This window comes from Chenopodium quinoa, unplaced genomic scaffold (genome assembly GCF_001683475.1).
Source record: "Chenopodium quinoa cultivar QQ74 unplaced genomic scaffold, ASM168347v1, whole genome shotgun sequence".
Lineage (NCBI taxonomy): Eukaryota > Viridiplantae > Streptophyta > Magnoliopsida > Caryophyllales > Amaranthaceae > Chenopodium > Chenopodium quinoa.
The window spans coordinates 521,840-540,229 of NW_018743574.1; the positions used below are offsets into that span (position 1 = coordinate 521,840).

The window sequence follows — 18,390 nt, forward strand, 5'->3', positions numbered from 1 at the left end:
TTTGTTTTACCATGTTTAGGATAAATTATAATTTTCTAGTCATAAAAATTCTTCCTGGGCATTTCAAGATAGAGGTGATTGACCGATTGACCCCATATTTCTCTTTCAACGAACACAAGTATATGAGGTTGACAAAATCTTATTAAAAAAAAGGGGTAGACAATATCTTAAAAAGAAGAGGTTGATAATAAACATCTATCCAATCCTCAAATATTTAGCCAAACCTTTTAAAGGTTCAATTGGAGGCTTTGGTAGCACGCGTACTAATAGCAAACACATACATGGAACTACCTCCGATCAGCCCCTGTTCATCCGTATTAAGTCAGTGTCAGTCCAAATGTTTAGAGCCAAAGTATAATCAAACTGAAAGGGGGAAAAACACAGATGAACACTGAATTACTCACTCACTTAATTCCAGGGAAGCATTAGAAAAAATGGCAAACCAGAGTTGATAACCATTTTGGAGCTTTAGAAACAAATGAACCTTTACAACTTGAAAGCGACCTCTTCTTAGTTTTCGATAAATTTTGTTGAGTTCCCTTAAGTAGGTTGGGCATTTTCAGGGAGGACTGAAAGAAGGTTGCTGTTAAAATTTTGTGCAGCAGCAAAACTGCAACAAATTGGAGCTGCAATGTTATCCTGCAAAAGTAGACAGTACTGTTTCCATTAATACAGTAAATACACAAACTCTAATCTGAAACCTAAACCAAAATCATAAATCAAGTGTTATCTCCATTTCCATTGTTATACATCACTCCAACTAAGATCAAACAAAAATCAACCCTTTAATGCACAGTTACCGCACTCGTATCTGCAAAGTTCATCCAGCTTACACATTAACCCCACATGATAGTTCATATATAGTACCAAGTATTACTCAAATAAAAGCGGAAAGCACAAACTTTGTTCCTTAGCTTTTATAAGTTTCTTCATCTTACATGCAAGTGGCAAACAGCTAGTAGTCAGGTAATAACCATCCAGATCACAAAACTATTTCACAATTATTGAAGGGAAGAACACAGATAAACACTAGACCGGCAAGGAGGTAACTAGGCAGAGAATGGAGAACTATATGAATCCAAAGAGCTTCGTTACAATTGCAAAAGACAGATCAAGGTAAAGGTAACTTCATGAAATGATAATACAGACCATAAGTGGAGAATACACGTGTGATTAAACACATTAAATTCATAACAAGTCGTTAATCAGTAGTATCCTTCCTAATGTGGAAAAATTCAACACATTAAATCCAAGCATCCAACCTTCCTAAATATGTTAAGCAAAAAATGACAAATAGCTAATCCATCTGCAGTTGCCTATCAATTGTGATGGCAAACCGAATTAAGATCTTAAGGAAAAATTATATCATTTCTTAGTGCACGATTATCAAGGTTAGCAAAGCTACAAAAGCTTACTGTACATGTAACAGCCATCGTATGTTCAGAGATATCTAAGATAGTAGATAAAAATGCAAAGATACTATAACATGAAAAGACATATGTTAATAATGTAATGGCCATCAGATGTTCAAAGGAGCCTAATTAGATCTCAATGCAGAGATGACTATAACATGAAAAGATATTAGCTTACCTTCATCTAACAGATCCCTAAAAAAAAACCTTCATCTAACAGCTATTTAGGTAGATCCTAAAGGTGAAAATGCAAATTATTCTGAAATCAAGGGCAGAAATGCCAGAAGAGGATTTAAGCACTTGTATGACATCTCTAAGACAAGCTAAAAAAAAATAAACAAGTTTAAAATGTAGCATATTGACCTCTAGAAGTCTAGAGTTTCCGTAAGCAAACGAGACGAATAAATAGCAAAGGTGTTCACATAAGCAAATGAAAGTGTGATATGCAGCATGCTTCTTATACAAAAGTACAATACACATGATAATGTATATAATGCGCATGCCACAACCATGTCTCTCCCAGTAGTTCTTGTAAAACGCATACATGCAAGGACCAAAGCCAACCATATAACTAGACCTCACAAAACCAACTCATACAGTTTATGCCCTATTTAGATGAGCCGATTTACAGATGAACTATAATTAATCTTATCCAAATTTAAAATGACTAATAATCTAATATTGAATGATTTGTCACAATAGGCTCTTTGACAATAGACCCAAATCAAATTAAATCAACCTAAATAAATCAAATGACTCATCACCCGAATATGTCCGGAATCGAATTGACCCAAAGAAAAACCCGATTTGAATGACAGTTGGCACCTTCTACATGCAACCATAAGGCTGATCTCAACGTTAATCTGAAGCAACTATATAAATGATTTATTTTTTTTAAAATAAATAAATCCAAGAATAGAGATAGGGAGGACTCTTATAAGACAATCTTGAACCAAAGGGTTAAAAAAAAACATTCCCAATCCCATATAAAAGGCTCATACAAATACTTGCCAATTGATGTGCCAAGTCAGACGATTTCCATTATTTTAGTGATACAAGAGCATGTGATAGTAATTTTGTGAACCAAGAGAAGAAAAGAAAAATAAAAAAAAAAAACTTTACATGACTGCAGACATACTGCTATCCTAAATTTCCACAAAGCTCTTAAAAGAGATGAGGTCTGAAGCACACCACGTAACTCAGTGTGGCTGATCATTAAAGAGCAATGTAACCTATTTGTAACATATGTCATCAGCAAAACCATAGCAAGACGGGACAATCAACAGAATTTAGAAAAGTAATAAATGATGAACATAGCATCTTAAAGAGTTAGTAGAGTAAGCCAGAACCTACTCCACAAATGTTGACCATGACAAGATAATCCAACCTCAATTTGTACTTTTCTAAGTGTTTCTTCTGTCTATTTTTTCGTTGCAGTCTTCTAGAGGATTTTACTACAATCATTAAATCATAAAAGGATGTCCAGTGTGGCCACAACTTCTTATATATTATCACCCAAATCATCAAATTTGGAAAGCAGAGTCAAATTTAAGAAAAGGGCTGAAGGATATCACAATGAAGGTATGTAAACTCCTCCTTGCACAACATACAAATACCTTTTATTCAATCTAATTCTGAGTTTATGTAATTATTCCATGCAGTTACTCAGCTGGATGCACCGGAAGTTCCAAAAAGATGCCACAAGTTCATTGCAAACTTTGGTTGTTGGTATGACCACTCACAGTTCTTTTAAATATCGCACCTAATATATCTCTGGCTTTATGATTTGCCGCTGTAGAAAAAAAAATACAGTGCATCTGTTATCACCTTGTCAGTGTACAAAGTTAAACCTGCAATTAAATGTTAAATGTCAAACATTCCTCCAGCAAATACATTTGAAATCCATAGGAGATTGTTTCCAAATATAATTAGCACTGCAACTATCTGGGGCCTACACAACTTCCTAATTTCAATTTTCTCTGGTTTCAGGGAGCACTTGCACTTGCTTGTTGCTAAAGCCATCAGCCAACAATCACGGAGAATACAAAACACCAAGTAATGACTCCATACAGAGGTGGCAATCAAGACAACAATGCCAACACCACCTTAAGGAGATCAATGATGAGAACACAGAAGAATTCAGTGAAAATCAATCCCCAGATATATTCCCAGGCTTCCTAACAATTGGAACTCTAAGTGTAGAGTCGATATCAGAGGCCCCAACGCCAACATTTGATTTGCCTCATCAGGTTGCAAATGAAAGTGGAATGGCAGAAATGAGATATGACTTGAAGCTTATCAATGAAGAGTTGGAAAAATTTCTTAAGGTTGAAGCTGAAAAGGAAGGAAACACTGATTTATCAAGGAAAAACAGTGAAGCAAGCACTATAACCCTCAGTGCAGAGGTAAAGGAAGATGAAAATGATCACAACTCTGTCAAAATGTATCCCCTGCAAGGATATCTTTTTGGATCATCCAACGAACTTCTGGAAAGTAAACCAAAGGAAAAGAAAGATAAGGCATCCCTCTTTGAGCTATTTACAAAGAACACAATAATGGCCAGGAGCTCCATCAAAGAGGCTGACAAATCCCAGAAACAAGCAGCAAAAGGAATAAAGTCGTCAGATAATCTGATTAACAAGATACTACACACAGCTCAAATTTCTCATAAAATCTCCAATTTTTTTAGTGGCCATGCAGCTGAATCATTTCCGACTACAAGAAAACTCAACAAGGTAAGTCTTCCAACACTCTATCCCTCCTCCCTAACCAAAGGAGCTGTTATACTATCCTGAAATATTAATTACACATAGTGCTAATAGAAGCCTAAGATATAACTCAAAGGGTATGATTTCTTGAATACTGCTTGCTGATACTATTTTATGAACCGTGTAACACAATTTCTTCAAATTATGGACATAAAGAGATAGACTACCTTTACAACCAGGAATCAAAGCTTGCACAAAATCAAAGACCATCATGCAGCCAACTAAGTGGTTTACTATGCCAAAACCAAGTCTAGTCTTCTAATTATTAGTAGATTAGCTAAATCGACTCTAATTTCAGGCTTATGGATCTCTTTCAACCATATCAATAACTATATACTAAAAGACACCAGCAATGGCACGTTTCATCTTCTGGTGTGTCCTTAGTAATTTATATTTTTTTTTGAAAAAAATCAGTTATGGTATAAAATAATAAAATAATCTTATACAATTTTTTTTTTTTATATATGTTAGTAACAAAGATAATTACTTGAAATAAATAAGATTTGATATACCTTTCCACACAAAAAAATTATGACTATAATAAAAAGTATTAACATAATTTGCGACTTACTTTGATTTACTTTAAGAAAGTATTCATTTATTTTCCCTAATAGTTGTTTATTTATTGATCAGAATTCACATCAAAGTAGTGTGCATATATATTTTATTTTATTTTTTAAAAGAATTTTTAACTTTTGTAAAATAACCAATTATAATAAAAAGTTGATATTAATTTTTAAAAGTTACCGTGCATGACACAGGACCTAAACTAGTTGTATACTAAATTTATGTCTTACTAGTTCACTGCATTTTATGTTAGCAACCAACAATAATAAAAGAAAATGAAATGGTGTTGTGTACTTCAAAACTTAGACCATCTTATTCTGATAAACTCTATAATATCCCAACTTTAGGTGGTGCATTTTCATGATAATCCTAAGACCCTCAACTAGAGTCTTATTTTCAATGACACCTCTATGTAAAAAAACATCAAGAACACACTAAAGTTTCTTCTCTCTGCATTGTGAACAACTTTTGTTCATATATCATCGCATTGAGGTAGTTTATCTAAATTTAGCCAACCATAATGGAATTGGGTTTTCTAAAATATTATTTTGAACTCTAAACAACACCAAAATTGGGTTAATTAACAGTAAATTATCTTAATTTAACGCTTCAAAGAAAGAAAGAAAAAAGGTAATTAATGCAATTAAAAAGATGAAAGAGCAAGTCAGGGTGTATCTGGGAATATTATCCAGTTATCCTGTTAGGGTCCTAGGGGTGTCATTGAAAGAAGGAGCCCAACTTAAGGATGCTATCTAGCAAACTATCCTTTTAAAGGTATATTTGTAATCATGGGAAATATATTCCCAATAGCCTTTGGAACTTAAAATTGTCTTTCTCAGCATAACATGGAATTAAGAATAACCTACATGATACAATCTATCATCCACAGATCAACCAGCTTTTCCACAAAAAAGTTCACCCTGAAAACAGCAAGGCTGCATATGCTGTGAAAGACCCCAAGGTCAGCAAGTACAAGTACAAGCACAAGACTCCCAACTCCAGTAATATAAGGGTAGATTCAGAACTTGGCAGTGAAAGGAGTAAAATTAGGTGCTGGGGTACACTCAAGAGAGGAAAAAGACATTGCTCCAAGACCGATATGAAACTACCACGTGATGCAATCACCGGGAAATATTTGGATCTTCCACAAAGATACACTAATGGTGAATCTGGTGACGCAGACAAGGAGCATTGGATCAACACAGATGAAGAGTGTAAGTGCACATGCATCATCATTGGTATAAATCACATTTAATAGTGTAATTAATTTAGTATTATAATTATTTTTAAGTAACAAACTCCTAAGGTTGTCCTCTCTCATAAACCAAAATGAATGCCTAGATTCACATAACCCCTCTTCCCCCATTTTCGATGAGAATTGATCCAGGAGCTTCCCCTTGGGAGATGAGGGGGTGCCACCACGTGGCTACTATAAGGACCTCAAAATTTAGTACTATAATGATGACAGATTAGACTACTTTTACAAGGTCAAGAAGATAATCATGAAGAATCATGCCAACATTAGAAAAAAGTCAATTATCTATAATCCAACCTAACTTCTGTTTTAGATCCTTGAAATAGTATGAAAGAGAATTGAGGCTGAGGTCTGAATGCAACCTATTGTCTCACGAGCCCAATCAAATATAATGACAATGTCTAGGGCCCAGAAAACAAACATCCATATGACTTTTGCATGCAAGTAGATAATTAATTATCATACCATTCTTTTTGCTCTCCTCAATTGCTCAGTAATAAATATGAAGTCGTAATGACAGCCAATAAGCTCATATAATGATTTCCAATTCTTGAATGCAGATTTTGTGTTGGAACTGCAGCAGAACGAGGAAGTTCAGGATTAGAAGTTGTTTAAATAATTATATTATATCTAGTATGCATAGAGTGTTGAGTAATGCTATGCATGGTTAGAAGTACATGAGCTCATGCAGTATATGGTTATTTGCAAGAAGCTGCTCTTCTATTTATATAAAGCTTGTGCTAGTGATCATTGTAATAAATCTTTCTATTCTTTTCTATGCCATTTCCAATGAACATTAAGTAATGTACTCCGTAACAATCAGGTGTGCTGCTATTATATTCCTTTATAACCAAGTTTGTTTAAAACTTTTCCAATTTCATTACATATTTGATTTTGAGTTTTTGACAGTGTGTTTGGTAACTTCACATTAAAGAGGAAAACTTGGTAAAAGCATGAAAATGTATGGATTTCTCAATTTTACCATGTTTAATTAATGAGGAAAAAACATTAGAAAAGCTATATTATGGCAATATGTTGAAAACTGGGTCGATTAGATTTTCATAGTTTCATTTTCAATTTAATGGAAAAAATGTAAAAATGTAAATTACTCTTTTTAATTTCAACAGTTTTCCTCATCAAACTAAACAGCAAGCTAGATTTTTTTTTTTTTTTTGGTTCTCAATAGTTTTGTGCTTTCACTTTCACCCATTAAACAACTACACAAATGAAACACTGAAACAAGTAATTATAATAGTTTTGCTTAGCTACATATTTTCATAATCTTACTTTTCAATAGATTTCATCCCTAACCAAGTTCCCAAACTCACTGTAAGCCTATTGAATTATATATAGAAATATAGTCACATGAGTAAATGATACATGGTAACATCATCCAATTCATACTATTTCGGTTTCACAACATTTGCATTACTTGCTAGTTTGGGATGTTACAAAAATGTTACAACACTTCCTTTTCTAGTAACTTTTAAGTCTTTCCCATTTACTTTATTCATACTTGGCACATACTTTCTCTCCCCTCCTGTCTATCTTCATTACAAAAAATACATCTTACTTATTGTGTAATCACCTGGATCAGCCACCCACTTCTATCCTAAAACAACTATGGAAACTTAGCGCCAGTCTAACCAAGAGATAGTCAAGGAGAACCTAACGTCCATAATTTCTCACAGGACATCCTTTACTCCCCACCGCCGCCCTCTCTTCTTTATGAGGCAAAGGCCAGGGAGTAGACTCAAACTTACATTCATAACTGAATCAACAGAAAGACCATCGAACAATTCCAAGAGGAAAACCACAATCCTAGAATAGAAAACCTACCTCCCATAGGCTGTAGCATAATGTAAAATATTTCACTGCAGTTAGCTAACTCTAATCAGCCAATGTAATCCAAATTATTATCTACAATAAAGGCCAGATTTTACAGAAAATCTTAAATAATCTTCTCGTAAACTAATTTTGTTAAAATATTGAACTAGTAACGAAAATTTTAAGTACGCAATATTAATTCCCCAAAAAAAAAAATACAGGGATATTGATGCAGAGATATTAATGGTTACTAGGAACGCATAAAATATGCTTTCCTGAAGAAGCAAATATGAGAAAACAAGCTTTGGCGAATTACTCTTTATCGTGCAAGCAAACCCACCACATAGGTCAAGTGTCTAGCACAAACAAGGTTAGGTTAATCTTTTATTTTTAGCCATAACTATGTAACCAAAAGATATTGAAGGGAAAATCACTAAGAAAGTATATGACCAACAACCATAAAATTTAACAATCAATCAATTCACAATGCAGCATTTATTTATTTATTTATTTTTTTATCAGACACTTCTCTCTGCTGAGTGCATTCCGCAACATATCACAGTTATAACTAACACTAGTGTGTTTCAAAGTGCAACACAATAATGGACATGTACATTACTGATAATATACATGTATTCATGCAACTAACATAAGATATTGTATTCAAGACATATTTAACCATTCAATTACATTATGAAGCAATTCTTCGTGATCATATATTATCAGTTAATTTCATACACATATACTCAAAATATTCATGGACATTTATGTACATCAAGAGGGAATATAGAGAAAAACTTATCTTTAGATTCTTGGCTTGAGTGTTTGACTTCCTCATCCTTCAATACAGATCTTTCCTGTTTGCGATAATACTAAGACACATAAAATAACCAACTAAACATTTGATCAACAACATTGCCTGTATTTCCTTACAACAAAGCCATCCAGTTCACTGTAATTTAAAGCCACACTTGCAGAAATGCAAGATAGATTAGTCTTTCAGTCAAGTGAGGTAGCATGACAGCATAAATGATTCCTTTTTCTGGGGATGTACAAGGTACACAATCCTATACACTTGATCCACCCCTATGTGCAAAAAGACAAAGTTGATTAGCTTTTGGGATATATATATCAGCAACCTTAAATCATCTTGTGCAACAATACTAAGCTGCTAAGTGTACCAAGGATGTTGGGAATCTTATGGAGCAGCCTATATTTCATGGAAAATGTTCCTTGCCAAATACATATTGTAGCTCTGATTAATTAGGCTGTTGGTTGGTTTACTGTTTGACAAATTCAGAGTATCTATCCATATAAGCTGTTATGGTCACTTGTTAACACAATAGTTGGTCAAAAAAGAAGTTTGATAAATTCAGCTTTTGGCTGTAAGCTGCTAACATGCAAGACATGATGGCTAAAAACCTGGCAAAAAGTTACGCAAGCTGCTTGGCTGTTCGACCATATCTATAAGCTGACAGCCAAGCATCGCTTGCCAAACTAAGCATGTGACAGTTTGACACTGACTATTAAATGCCGTGTCACTTCATAAAATGGCGTCTACTATCAAAAACATGGTCATTAAACAAGATCAATGATGATGGAAAAATTATCAAATTTCAATACTACCTACGCACCGTGTCACCACATATTAAGTTATGCTTTGTTTCATTTAACCAAACCCACTGATCAAGTAAAGCACCATCAAAGGCTCATATATACAACCACCACACTTCTAAGTGCAAAAGGTTGACACCTACAAAAGGATCTAGGGGTTTGCGAAACAAATTGGTAAGTTCCAACTGCTGATATTCATTTCATAAATCTTTTAAGACAATTCATAGACCATTTCTCAAACAGTATAGTCATTTACTTATGTATTGCTTACTACCAAGTCTAAGACATAAAAATGCTGGCATCAGATCTAAATCAGAGCAACAATGTTTAGAATTAATTTCATAATGGTGGCAGCTCCTCTTTCAGAACACCACCACCTTCCATCCTCCATGATCGATCAACAAGGGGCGCTAGCTCTCTGTAATTCAGAATACACAATATCACCATTGATACATCCACAGCATAGGAAAGAGGGGAAAAAATTAAGGAAAGCTTACTTAAGATCATGGCTGACAACAAGTAGAGTCAACTCCTTCTTCAGAATCTTCAGTAGTTTAGCCACATCTGCCCGTGCTTTCCAATCTACCTCAATCAATTAATTGATAGATATTTAAGTCAGACCAACAAAAAGATGCCTTCATAAATTAAAATGGTAGGAAGATTACAGTGGTCAAATTCTATCAGCCATATTCATGCATTTTTCCAAAATACTAATATGTGTCTTGTACAAAACAACAGGCAAAAGCAATCCAGCATAATTTTCAACCTTCACCTAAAGACAGTATGGTATGTCACTTATGTGTATGTACCCGTATTCATCCTTAGCATGACACTGAGACATAAGTTACTAAAAAAAAGTACTAGGCACTCCATCCCTAAATTGGTTGGGGGTCATTTTTTGGGATCTGAATTGAAATACCACATGTAACCTAAAAATTAAACATTAGCACACATCAGTGTAGTCTTTAATGGAGTTCTTAGTTGGGGACTTAAGGTCTATGGATTTTTCATTAGGAATAATGTAGATAGTTTTAACTTATCATACTATCTTTAGAAGTGGTCAACTATTTAAGGGAGAAACTGAAATAAAAAAATGTTAATGAGTTAGGCACGCAGGTGGTAATACTAGTAAATTATAAATAGAAAAAAAAAATTATTGCATCTTCATACCAAGACCAGCTAGGGGCTCATCTAGTATCAACAGCTCTGGAACTTGAATCTGAAACAAATTTGAGAAAAGTTAACAAACACTCTGGATCACTGCAACCAAATTATTGATGTCTTAGTTAAACTACTACTAACTCGAGTACCTCCATTCTTTTTTGAAAGTTGGAGTTGCTGTAGATACACATATTTAAAAGAATGGAGAGGGTGTGAGTAGTTGGCCATGTCCGCGTGTTAGCAGGAAAAAGAGTTTTTTCAGTGGGGTTTATACAAGGAAAAGAAAGAATATACACAGTTGTATAAGGGCTTAAGGTAAGGAAAAGAAAAAAATATATATATATATTAAGTGTTGCAGGTCGGACAATAAAAAATAGGAATAAGGTGAAGTGTAACAAACAATAGGGAACGGCCAAACGGGTGTTAATTGAAAGCATAACTATCAAAAAGGAATGGAAATGGTATTTATATTACCTCCATTTCATAATATTGGGCACCAACACCATCCAAGGATTGAATTTCATTGTTATATTTTCTCAATATATATTGATAAAATACATAAAGCCTTGAATTTCATCTGTGTTGAGTTATTGCAATAATTGGAGTTTCATAGTTCCCAACGCATTATTTTAACCATTAATATCTTCAACTATCTACAACTACAAATTTTAAAAAGTTGATATTATGAATGTATTCCTAACGTAAAAATCACAATAGATAGTCACATGGTTTTGTGTGAATAGTGTAAAACCGAATTGGTGCAATCATTAAAGAACAGAGGAAGTATCATAAGTATTTTACAATTCAAATGTTGTAGCTTTGAAAAGTTCTAACCAATATAATTATTTAAAAATATATATGTATACATATCAAAGTTCAAACGCAAAAAATGTAGGTGAGTTACGTTATGAAATGGAGGGAGTAAATACCAAGATGGATGCACACAATAAAAGCTCTTACTAATTGAATGGCAAGAGCAAGACGTCGCTTGTATCCGCCACTAAGGGATTGGGGATCTTTATCGAAGGGCACACCATCCAAACCAACCTAACAATTAGATAAATGCAAGTCAAAATAACACAAATAGTAGATTTAATCAAAGATCCCTCATTAAAATAATATAATTTTCAAAGAGATAAACAATACCCAATTTAGAGCTCGTGCAAGATTCGAAGCAAGGTGTTCCCTTATTTGAAGACCTCCCTTTTGCTTAGGCCAAGCGAATGTTACCTCCTCCAACAGCGTATCGGCCAGAAAGTATCTGACACAATCACAAACACCAAGAGGGACTTCAGGCCAGTGATAATCTAAAAAAAAAATACATAAATTAAAAAATAACTAGGGATATATCGATCATTGGTTCACTTAGGGGTGTGTGTGTGTGTGTGTGTGTGTAAAGACCATACCATTACACACATCCTACTTCTCATATGCATTAAAAGCTACTTTCTAGAAGCAAGATTAAGAATCCCATTGACCAACCACATTAGATGAAATGCAGCCCCTAATCCAGCAACACTGCACACCTTTCAGGAAACTGGAAAACTATACCAACTCGTTGCGGTGGTATTGACTCAGGAGGCTGATTTGGAGATCCATCCTCTGCATATCTTTGTAGAATGATGGAACCTGATGTTGGTTTGTTTAATCCAGCAAGTAGCTGCGAACAAAAAGAAGTTAAAAATTAACAGACTAACATAAACCACAGGAAGATAAGATGATGGTACTGCCAATAAAATTATTAAAACCTGCAGTAATGTTGTTTTCCCACTCCCACTCCGTCCAAAGATTAAGCCAAAACTGAGGAAATCATAATATGAGGTCAGCTTGTCAATTTTTAAATATACACCAGAAAGTAAAGAGACAAAGAAAGAAGAAAGCAGGCTCCAATCCATAACAAAGATTTTTCAAGCTACTAAATACAGAAATTGGAGTAATTGTATTCAGAAAAATACCAAATGAAGCATACCTTTTTTGTGGAAGACAAAAGCTTACGTCATTCAGAATATTGAGCTGAGTGCCAGGTGGCTTATAACAGAGCTTCCTAACCTTGCAGGAACCAAAAAAAAAGGGCACATGAGTGTTACAGTGTCCACAATATGTAAATGTAAAGATAATTTTCCATTGGATTCATCAAGATTCTTCAATAAAGTTTTAAGAAGCAGACTGTACCCATAACAATGAGAACAAAGAAAGTAAGAAACTAATTTCATCTACAAGCAAAACAAAAAGGTATGTTCCTAAAAGCACTTAATAATATTGTAAATTGTTATTTCATAAATCTGCAATCAGGGAATAGAAAGGTCACCTCATGTAGAAATATGGATGAAAAGATATGATAGCATCAGTAGTAGAAGCAGGGGCTAGAACATACTCAGCTGGCGGATTTTTCAGGATATTGATCCAGTGGAATTTCCTTTTAGATAGCCGCTACTCAACGAGTTAAGCAAGACTAATTTATTACTGTAATTGTAAGAGACCAAAGAGTTCTTGTAAATATAGGAGCCAGATAAGCTATTACACTGCTTAAGAAACTTACTCAAGGAAGACATTTTATATAATTGATATTACTAATTTTCTTTGATATACAAAATTAACTGACCATCTGATAGACTGATTCTATATATGCTAATATCATTCTACTATAATACATCACATTATTGATTCTAGTCCCTCTGTTTCGTAATAATCACAAAGTGGGGCTGACATAAAGTTTTAGGAAAACTATAGGGTAGGGAACAAAAGAAGAATTTTTTGATATAAAGTATAGTTAGTGGGGATATATATATATATATATATATATTTTGAAGAAAGCTATGCTAGTATTAATCAATCAAGGCAAAATCCGTGAGTACATACGAGGAAACCTCAATAGGATAATGGTTTTCCCACACTTGTTCACAACCAAAAGGTACTAGCTTAGCGAGTTGGTGCGCAACAAATTACCATCACGATTTACATGAGACCAACTAACCGACTTAAAAGAAGAACTAGCAAATAAAATGTCACCTAAGACTGAATCCAAATCAGTGAAATGAACAGCTCCTTTGGTCAGTCTCCGCACTAGTGAGGATATATATTTAATTGATAGTAGGAACGAGAAAAAAAAAAAAAAAAAAAAAAAAAAAAAATAATAATAATAATAATAATAATAATAATAATAATAATAATAATAAATAAATAAATAAAATAAAATAAAATAAAAAAAAATAAAAAAAAAAACCAAGTTAAGTGGGGTTGGTTGAAGAGAGAAATAATAAATTGGTTGTGGGTCATTACCAAATAAGGAAGTGTAGCAATTATGGTGAAACGGATGAAAAAGGAAAGTATTGCGATTATTATGAAATGGAGGGAGTATAAAGAAAGTTTTTTTTTATGAAATCTAAGACTAATGGTACTCACATGCAACAGAAGCCTAAATCCAGTTATTGGAAATGCGGAAAAAGCATTTATCCTACAAGGGTCTTCAATGTAAAATGTGCCATGAGGTTGTTAATTAGTGAGGTCAGCCCACACAGTTGCAATTATCAGGATAATCCTATACAAGTTTGGCAACTCTAGATATAAGGGTAGTTTATCTAAATGAAACTACAAGTTGTCTTACTTGTCTATCAGGAAGTATTAAATCAATCAACTGCACCATGTTTGGACTACCACTCTATTGATCTATTCTGAGGGATACCACAGACTACAGTGGTAAAGCTGCCAACAACAATTTATCTAAGGGGAGAACAACGAGAGCCCTCAGTATAAAAAGCTTAAGAATGTGCAATCATAAAGTATTGCTTCTCACCAACTGGATGTTGGTGTAGTGGTGATTGGGACTACACTTGGTAGGGAGAACTTGTGTTCGATCCTCCACAACAACAATTGGGAGGGGACTGGAACGGTGGAACCTAATCATCCAGAAGTGATCCCCGAATCCGGATTAACCCAAAGGGTGAACCGGGTGGAACACCAAAAATAAAGTATTGCTTCTCACGAGATCAATAAAATAGGGTTTATTTTAAAGAATACTATTTGACCCATTTACTCCATTATTGTAATCTATTTCCGTGGTACACTACAGTTTAAAGTTTAACTGATTTTATGACATTGATTTGGCTCATATATTTTTTTGCACATCTTTCTCAACACACCGTAATCCCTAATTTTCTCCCAGAAGTAGATGTAACTAGAAGTTCTAGAACCAACCATAAGACATCTAAATTAGATGGATCCACATTTCTTTATCAACTGTTTGTTATACCAAATACCTGATAATGTGCATTTTTAATTTTATGTCAAGTAGGACTGCTTTTTATTATTATACAATACTTTAGACTGTGTAATATGCGCATCGTAATATGCACATCATAATGGCTAAATCAATGATAAAATAAAAGGAAAACACGGTCACAAATATTTGCATAAGTTTACACAGATTCTCACCATTGGTGTCATAGTAATGCAATCAACTTAAATTGAACCATCAAGGACCAATAAGAGCAACATTAAATACTAGTATGTACAACCTACTTGTTAATCCTCGCATGTGTTCCATTCACCAAGAAGGAAGAAACACCCCTCATTGCTAGAATAAGTGCTAAATAAAATCATAAAATTCAAACAATCTACTTCAAATATCAGCAAAAATATGACTGTCTTTCAATATTTTTTTCAAAAAAAAAGGTAAAATCAATGGAAATTTACATGGTTGCAAAACTGTGATAATTTCCTTTTCTATTCCATCCAAATTCCACCAAATTACAAAAGAGAAACTTCACTGATTCTTCCCCACAAATTCCCTTTTTCCCAAACATTTGCAATATAGGTGGGTGTGAACCGAGACATTAGCTGACTAAACCCTAAAAATCAATTAACAATCACAAAAATCATAGAAAAATAATTGAAAGTCAACAGTCAATTTGATTTTGTTTTTTCCACAAACCCAATTGAATTTTTTTCTATAATTTGACCCAGAAAAAAAATTCAAAGTATACCCTAAGTCAATCATCATGTGTAATCAAATTAAAATAAAGTAAAATGCATTTGCACATGATAAATTGTAATGTAATTACCTCAAAGCAGGAATGGTCGCATAAGATTCTCAAAGACTGATTCTTGCATGACTTCAATCTGACAAAGAAAAGTTAAACACTAGTCAAAATCACTAAAACCCCAGAAAAAAAGGGTGAAATTACAGATTAAATTGTAGTATAATTCCATAAGATGAACATAAAAAAATAATAGAGTAGAGAAAATTGGAATGATTGGAAGAAGATGACGACTTACTTGAAGTTGGTGGGAAGTGAATAAAGTGGGGTACTCGTGAAATTGGAATGATGTATGAGAGGGGAGTGAGCTGCCATGCTCACTTCCATATCTCTCTTTCTCACTCCTAAGAAGGTGAATTAATGGTGATTTTGAGAAATGGGGAAGATGATTAACCAACACAAAATTGGATGAAAATAGACAAGCCCATTCCATTAGCAGTGAATCATAACGGGTTGGGTCACTTGGGTGGTTGGGTCAGACTCCCTTCGTTTCGTAATAATTGCAAGCCCATTGCATTAGCAATGAATTGATATTAGTTCGGATGATTCGCATCTTACCTTTTTTTTTTATTTGGAACGAGAAGAATAATATCATTAAATAAAAGTCATACGGCATCTACAATAATAAGGATCTGTAAACCACAGATTTAGAGAAATATCATAACTTTTACAATCAAAATCATAACTAATTTGCATATTTGGCATAGCTCATACTCCACCGCTTCAAGCTTGACGCGAGCAATGATTTTCGATGTCTTTGCATCTTTCCAAGTTGAGACCTCCGCAATCTGCGCTGATGTTTTGATTGACCGGTTGATGACAAATCCCAGACCCATAGGAATCCAAATCACCTTCCCAATTATTATAAGAACCCTAAAAATAAAATTCTCATCCATAGATGAGAATCAAAATCCCAGAAAATTGGGACAGACTCTCACAAATGGAGAGAACAAAACAAAACAAATAAACCAAAACGTAAAACAAAGCAAAAAAATAAATTGAATTAAAGAAAAAGGGTCGGAAATAGTCTAATTTCCGAAGAAATTAGACTATTTCCAGCCTAAACGGCCAAGAAAATTAAAACCCTAGAAGAGAGAGGAGAGAGGAGAGAAGAGAGAAAAAGGGGCGGCTTGATTCGCATCTTACCTCGATTCAATATAATCCCAACATTTTTCTTTTACATTTGTTTTATAATAGTTGCACACTTATTTGTTTAATAAGTATCTATTATTATTTTATTATTTCTCTCTTATCAACCTCACTTATTATTTTTTTTATTTCTCTTCTACAAACACTTCCCCATGTAAATTTTGTTATTTCATGTGCTTTTATTACTTATACGGAGTATCTATTAACTTTTTTACAAACTCCATATGAACTTCACTTTTTTTTTTTTTTTTTTTTTTTTGCAAACTTCATATGAATTTTACTTCCCAATAATGTACTTATACTATTTGTTCTTTCACTTTCTTAATACTTCGTACCTATGAAAATTATCCATAAGGGTCAAACTTTTGGGGAACAGAGGGAGTATTAGTTTATGAATGCATGACAAATTATAAATTATGGTAAGTTAGTTTAGTTAATGAATATATTTCATTATCACTTTTCTCTTTTAGCTTCTTATACATAGTCTGTTGAGCTATCAGCTATGTGTAGAACATTTTCCATAAATAATGCTAGAATAGAAATTAAACTTACTCCCTCCATGTTTTTTTAGTGACACACTTTTCTTAAACGGCCTTTTTTTTTTAAAGTGACACACTTCCTCTTTTAAAAATTCCTTACATTTTAATGATATATCTTCACCCCACTATCTCTTACTTTATCATTTCTCACTCCTTTCATGACCCCCACTTCCTCTCACATTCTTTTACTTTATCATTTCTCACTCCTCAAATCTACCCCACTAACATCTTATTTTACTAAAGTCAATAAAATGTCCTAAAACTACGTGTCGGTTAAACTGTGTCACTTAAAAACAACACTACGGAGTATTCCTTATATATGTCAATCTCTCAACTATTTCCTTACATATCACGGTTATAATCCATATTTTGATACATGTAGAATCTAAATAAGTTATACTCCGTAATAATTACGAGTACAATTTTGCACCTAAAAAGAATCTTTAACTTAAGTTGTAATCAATCAAGCATGAAAACAACTATCATTATGTTTTGTTGCTTAAGCAAACATGTATGATGGATCCATGGCAGTAATGTTGCACATTTATCCCAAGTCACCCATACATGCAAACATTGCCACACTACAATTATTATAGGCATGTTGCATATATGTAGTTCATTATATTATATTCACTACCAATTCGAGTAAGCCTTAGCCTTTAATTAGCTATTTATAGAATATTCAAATTTTAAATTTCAATACTAGATCAATAAGTTTACATGCAACCACTGAACCACAAAAAATAATTTAATGTCGTTGATGTGTTTCAAATCTTTCAATGCTTGAGCGGTTGCACTACTAACTTGGGTCAGCTTCTTAATTGCACTACAAATTATTGTAGTCTTGTAGGTTGTAGGTGTATTGCATATTTGCATGTTCCCCCTTACAAAACAATAAAGATATTGGATGCATAGTAAAATTATTATGGCCCATCAATATTTGCATCTAAATCGAGCCAATAATTTTGCTTAATTAAGTTGGTGGAAGAGATTTTGCATCATTGCATGTCATATCAGAATCAAGCCAATAATTTTGCATGTCATATTTCATACCATTAACTC

At 33.6% G+C, this 18,390-nt stretch overlaps 2 protein-coding genes across 7 annotated transcripts; one reads left to right on the forward strand and one right to left on the reverse strand.

Moving 5' to 3' along the window:
- Nucleotides 1-31: 31 nt before the first annotated feature.
- On the reverse strand, nt 32-16,050 carry LOC110681823 (ABC transporter I family member 11, chloroplastic-like). 5 transcript variants are annotated; one of them, XM_021857949.1, is made up of 13 exons: nt 15,879-16,048; nt 15,665-15,722; nt 12,574-12,653; nt 12,353-12,404; nt 12,131-12,264; nt 11,751-11,865; nt 11,565-11,651; nt 10,614-10,662; nt 9,941-10,025; nt 6,468-9,861; nt 3,029-3,204; nt 409-639; nt 32-304 (listed from the first exon to the last, which is right to left on the reverse strand). In XM_021857949.1, the coding sequence occupies exons 1-10, from the start codon at nt 15,965-15,967 to the stop codon at nt 9,783-9,785; spliced, it is 828 nt and encodes a 275-aa protein (XP_021713641.1). In that variant the 5' UTR covers nt 15,968-16,048; the 3' UTR covers nt 32-304; nt 409-639; nt 3,029-3,204; nt 6,468-9,782. The 5 variants fall into 5 exon arrangements, with proteins under 5 accessions (XP_021713641.1, XP_021713640.1, XP_021713643.1 ...); XM_021857948.1 differs by having other exon boundaries at nt 405-639; XM_021857951.1 differs by lacking the exon at nt 15,879-16,048 and adding an exon at nt 12,913-13,067 and having other exon boundaries at nt 405-639; nt 12,574-12,648.
- LOC110681822 (protein LAZY 1-like) lies at nt 653-8,045 on the forward strand. 2 transcript variants are annotated; one of them, XM_021857946.1, is made up of 5 exons: nt 653-2,993; nt 3,074-3,140; nt 3,402-4,147; nt 5,637-5,961; nt 6,563-8,045. In XM_021857946.1, the coding sequence occupies exons 1-5, from the start codon at nt 2,988-2,990 to the stop codon at nt 6,604-6,606; spliced, it is 1,188 nt and encodes a 395-aa protein (XP_021713638.1). In that variant the 5' UTR covers nt 653-2,987; the 3' UTR covers nt 6,607-8,045. The 2 variants fall into 2 exon arrangements, with proteins under 2 accessions (XP_021713638.1, XP_021713639.1); XM_021857947.1 differs by lacking the exon at nt 653-2,993 and having other exon boundaries at nt 3,068-3,140.
- Nucleotides 16,051-18,390: the final 2,340 nt, after the last annotated feature.